Here is a 5,591-nt window from a genome sequence, read left to right on the forward strand (position 1 = left end):
AAAATGATGAAGCTTAGTGAAGAGGCCATGTTGAAAGCCAGCACAGGCTGAAAGCTAAGCCTCTTGTGCCAAACAGCCGAACTGTAAATGCAAAGGAAAAGTTCTTGAAGGAAGATAAAAGTGCTGCTCCAGTGAACACACCAATGATAGAGAATTAGCCTTCTTGCTGATAGGGAGAAAGTTTTAGTGCCTGGAGAGATGATCAGCCCAGACATTGTATTTCCTTAAGCCAGAGCCTAATCCACAGCGAAGTCCTAACTATCTTCACTTCGATGAAGACTGACAGAGGTGAGGAAGTCGCAGAAGAAAAGTTTGAAGAGGTTGGTGAGGTTCAAGGAATGAAGCCGTCTCCGTAACATAAAAGTGCAAGGTAAAGTAGCAAGTTATCTAGAAGATCTAGCTAAGATCATTGATGAAGGTGGCTCCACTAAACAACAGATTTTCAATGTGTATTAAACATCTTCTGCTGGAAGAAGATGCCATCTGGAACTTTCCCAGCTAGAGAGGAGAGGTCAGTGCCTGACTTCAAGGCTTCAAAGGACAAGCTAACTGTTGTCACAGCTAATGCAGGTGGTGACTTGAAGTTGAAGTAAGCACTCATTTTCCATTCTGAAAAGCCTGGGGCCCTTAAGAATCATGCTGAATCTGTGCTGCCTGCGCTCTACACCTGGAAAAACAAAGCCTGGATGGCTCCTGAACTGTATGGGGGACCTTCTTACACGCTGGTTTCCCAAGTGTTTTAAGCCCAGTGTTGAGACCTGCTGCTCAGAAAAAAAAGAGTCCCTCAAAATATAACTGCTCATCAGTAGTGCACCTGATCACCCAGGAGCTCTGATGCGGCTGTACAAGGAGTTGAAGGCTGTTTTCTTGCCTGCTGACACCTCCTCCATTCTCCAGCCCAGGGATCAAGGAGAAATTTCAACTTTCAAGTCTTATTATTTAAGAAATACATTTTGTAAGACAATAGCTGCCACAGACAGTGATTCCTCTGATGGATCTGGGCAAAGTAAGTCGAAAACCTCCTGGAAAGGATTCACCATCCTAGATGCCATTGAAAACACCAGTGATTCATGAGAAGAGACAAAATATGAACATTAACAGGAGTTTGGAAGAAGTTGATTCCAGCTCTCATGGATGACTTTGAGGGGTTCAGGACTTCAGTGGAGGAAGGAGGTGCAGGTGGAATGGAAATAGTGAGAGAACTGTAGTTAGAAGTGGAGCCTGAAGAGGGGACTGAATTGCTGCAGTCTCAGGATCAAAGTTTAAGGATGAGAAATTGCTTCTTATGACTAACAAAGAAAGTGGTTTCCTGAGATGGAATCTACTCCTGTGAAGATGCTGCAAACATTGTTGAAATGACAATAAGCGATTTAGAATATCACATAAATTTAGCTGATAAAGGAGTAGCAGGGTTTGAGAGGATGACTCCGATTTTGAAAAATGTTCTACTGTGGGTAAAATGCTGTCAAACAGCATGGCATGCTACAGAGAAATCTTTTTTGAAAGGAAGAGTCAGTGCAGCAAACTTCACTGTTGTCTTATTTTAAGACGTTGTCACAATCACCCTAACCTTCAGCAACCACCACCCTAGTCAGTCAGCAACCATCAACACTGAGGCAAAACCCTCTACCAGCCAGATTGTGACACGCTGAAGGCTTAGGTGATCGTAAGCATTTTTTAGCAATAAAGTGTTTTAAAATAAAGGTATGTACATTTTTTAAAAGCTATAATGCTGTTGCACACTTAATAGACTATAGTTTAAACATAACTTTTGTATGCCTTGGGAAACCAAAAAATGTGTGTGACTCACATGTTGCAATATTCCCTTTACTGCACTGCTCTAGAACCCAGCCCGCGATATCTCCGAGGCATGGCTGTGTAGGAAAAATTCTTTATTTCTTTATTAAATAGCATCTTTGAATTGTTTTCTCTTTACTGTTCTTTTAACCACAGTGGCCTCATCTGATTTTACTTAGATGCTTACCTGCCACTTTCCTTGACACAGCCGCCCTTTCTTGAAGTTCACGTGGCTCCTGTGTCTCTTGGCTCTGCGGATGGAACAGTCACCATTGGGGATCCTCTGATGGTGCGCTGTGCAAGGTGCTTGCATTTGAACCTGAGTCGAGTGCAAGATTCTGTGCTGCATCTTTGATATGTTCTTATTTCCTGAAGTAGATTTGTGAACAGGAGTAACAACCTTCAGAACTAAATGATAGAATCCTGTTACGATGCCCTCTTAAATCTTAGTTTCCTCATAACAGGTATTTTTGTATGACCAGAATATTTTGTTGTGGCAGGGAGAACCTGTTCCTTTTTAAGTTCTGTGAGAGAAACGAGAAAGGAAAATGAGTTCTTCAGTCAATGTTTATAAATACATTCATATGATTTAGATGTAGAGGTTTAGCCAGGTGGTTCAATGGGTGGACTAGGGAAAAACATTTATTTTAAGGGGGAAGTAAAGCATAGGTTGATACTGATGTTTGCAGTCCAGTTTGAAGATTAGTTGCCTATTTTTTCCTTCCTAATTTTTATATTTATATCTCATTTCTGTTACACTGAGAAATCGTAGCCTTTCAGGATCTTAAAAATTTTTGTTTTTTTTTTTTTTTTAGTTCTATCTGTAAGAATCTTGACTCTTCCACTTTATATTTGCTTGCAAGCAAAAAGGGATTCAAGCAGTTTTGTTACTCAGCTATATGCGTGACTGAGATCATGCAATTTTACTTAGAATTTCTTCTACAAATATGGAGCACAAGTAATTTTATTATGTGCTGTTAAAGGAACATAATAGGAAAAGCAGTATTTCTAATCAATAGTTTTTACCAACCAACATCTACTTAATGGAATGTTAGTTAACTGTATGGGAATTATTCTAAGATAAACACAGATGTCGAATGAATGGGTAGAGCACGGTCTGCTGATTGGAAAATACAAAGTAAAACAATGATAAAGTCCGTTATTTAACTGCCAGATAGGCTGGGTTTTAGTGTTGTTTTTGGTGAGGTATGTGAAAAGGACATTTTCATACACTTTGGGTGGGAATGTAAATGGGTACAGTATTTTTGGAGGGCAGGTAGGTACTATCTATTGACATTAAAAGTGAATATAAGCCTTTGACCCCAAAATCTGACTTTTGGAATGCTAGTCTACATATGTATACAAGAACATGTATGTAAAAAGGCATTCCCCGAATCATTATTTGTAATTACAATAAAGAGAAACTGTCAAAATTCTAAGTGCCCATCCACAGGAGCGTGGGTAAATAAATTATTTTATGATTTTACGAGCAAAACCTGTGACATTATCAAAAAACAAAAAGAGGCAGGTCTCCACGTACTACCAAAGAAAGGTGTCCTTGATATATTGCGAAGGATGAAGTGTGAGTCTGTGTTGTGCACTAACACATTTTGTCTATAAAGAAACAAGTCTGTGTGCACCTGATTTGATAGTTGGAAGTTGTTTGGAACTTAATATTTTGCCCTTGTTTTAAAACAGCTTTTAGAAATTAACTGGACAGGACTGACGAATCTTCTGGATATCCCTGGATTGAAGTAAGTCTCATGCCTGGTCCCCGAGGCTTAGCGTTCGAGGGCGTGTTGTGCATTTTCGATGTCTTGACAATAGTGTGAGAATGGTTAAGACCTGCGTCTGCCAGGTGAATGGGTGCCTTCTCCACAGGCCGTCGTGGAAACAAGCAGAGGCACAGGGGCTTCCTTCTGCCCACAGGGAGCTGCTGGGAGGTGATGGGCCAGGGCAGGAGGGCTCTGGAGTGCCAGCTGAGCACTCAGTCTTCATTTGCTTTTGTTCACCACAAGGTGTCTTGCTGGCCTTGGCATTTTAGAAAAGTAGAGGCCTTTTAATATTTTGTAAACCAGTTTGCCAATTTGGTTTTTTTGTTTTTTTTTTTATCTTCTCAGAAACAATAAAGGAAACTTTAAAAGGAAATGCTTTCCAGGGTCTCTCCAGCCTATGGCTACCCCACCCTTTCCGCATTTTTTTTTTTTAAACCTTTATTCCATTCCTTTTTGAAAGTGGTTGGGGACAGTGTGGACTTCGCCAGTACTCTTCAGTGTGAGAGGTGAGGAACTTGAAGTTCCATATCATTTCACTGGGAGTCCTTTCATTATTACACAGCGATCTGGTGTCTAAAACAGGAGAAAAATGTTGCGTAACAAGCATCTGAGGCCCTGGAGAGCATCCCTGCTCAGAGACAAGGAGTCATTCTAGTTACCATGGTCCCGTTACCTGAAACAGTGCATGGGGCTGTGGATGGCAGACCTGTTGGTCACCCCCAAATAGGAAGTTTTGAAATTACAGCCTCTAAATGCTTTTATTGACTTTACCGTTTTTTTTGAAAGTTAAAACACATCACCTTTGGGTTAAAGTTATATGTTTCTAGTGGATATTTTCTAGTGTGATTTGTTTTTCCTAAAATAGTTTAGAAAATTATGAAACTTGGTTTCAGACTATTTTTTTATTCCCGTATATTTGTTTATGCCTCTGAAATGGCCTTTCTAAAGAGTTTTGTTTCATTATTAGGGAAAAATTAGGACTTTAATTATCTGAAGCACAGTCATAATTAAAGTCCTTTTTAGGTGCTGTAGTTTACTGGATACAGAAAAATGCTGTGATCTTTAAAAGATCTGCGGAAAGAAAGCACGACTTTAAAAGATTGGTTAAAGAGTTCATTAACATTCTGGTTGCAAGCAACAAACCTGACTCAAGTGGTCTTAAGTAGGTAAATAAGTAAGTTTCTTTTCTTTCCTTTTTTTTTTTTTTTTTTTCTGAGATGGAATCTCTGTTGCCTAGGCTGGAGTGCAGTGTTGCTATCTCAGCTCACTGCACCCTCCGTCTCCTGGGTTCAAGCAATTCTCCCTGCCTCAGCCTCCCAAGTAGCTGGGATTACAGGCGCATGCTGCCACACCCGGCTAATTTTTGTATTTTTTTAGTAGAAATGGGGTTTTGCCATGTTGGTGAGGCTGGTCTTGAACTCCTGACCTCAGGTGATCCGCCCGCCTTGGCCTCTCAAAGTGCTGGGATTACAGGCATGAGCCACCGCGCCTGGCCAGTAAATAATATTTTCAAAAAGCAGTTTATTCACTCTTCCAACAATGGGCGCCCACTGCCTGCTCTGAGCCAGTCGCAGCTGCTCGTGCATGGGACACGCCTGTGCTTGTTTCCTGCTCAGCAGCTGGAATGCTGACGTGTCCTCTGAGGGGTTTCAGATGGAGCCATGTTGGCACCGTAAGGGCTCTCTCTCCAGTTCCTGACCCATGTAGAGTGGGCGTGTCCCTCGTGGGCTGGTTTTCAGGCAGGCTCTTGCTGTGCCTGCAGCTATAAGCCTTTAGTCTGCGGATTGAGTCACCTTTCCCCCTAGGTCCTGGCCTGACTTGTGTGTGCAAAGACCACCCTTGGACAGATTCCTGCGACTCCGACGATCAGGTTTCAATCTCCAGGACATTCCTACAGAAGGCAAAGAAATGGATAACTTGTGTGAAAAAACTCCAGTGAATGGGGGTATCCCCCAAAGCAAAAACTTTCACTAGAAGTAGGGGGAGTAGATACTATTTAGCCAAATGGAACAAACATTC

At 41.4% G+C, this 5,591-nt stretch overlaps 1 protein-coding gene across 1 annotated transcript in view; it reads left to right on the plus strand.

Moving 5' to 3' along the window:
* ESYT2 (extended synaptotagmin-like protein 2) overlaps positions 1-5,591 on the plus strand; it is a 105,471-nt gene that overhangs the window by 58,713 nt on the left and 41,167 nt on the right. Inside the window, exon 7 of the mRNA XM_011990191.1 lies at positions 3,496-3,551. Coding sequence (XP_011845581.1) covers positions 3,496-3,551 — 56 coding nt within the window. The remainder of the gene's footprint in view (positions 1-3,495; positions 3,552-5,591) is intronic.

Source organism: Mandrillus leucophaeus, unplaced genomic scaffold, assembly GCF_000951045.1.
Source record: "Mandrillus leucophaeus isolate KB7577 unplaced genomic scaffold, Mleu.le_1.0 Scaffold373, whole genome shotgun sequence".
NCBI classification, from domain to species: domain Eukaryota; kingdom Metazoa; phylum Chordata; class Mammalia; order Primates; family Cercopithecidae; genus Mandrillus; species Mandrillus leucophaeus.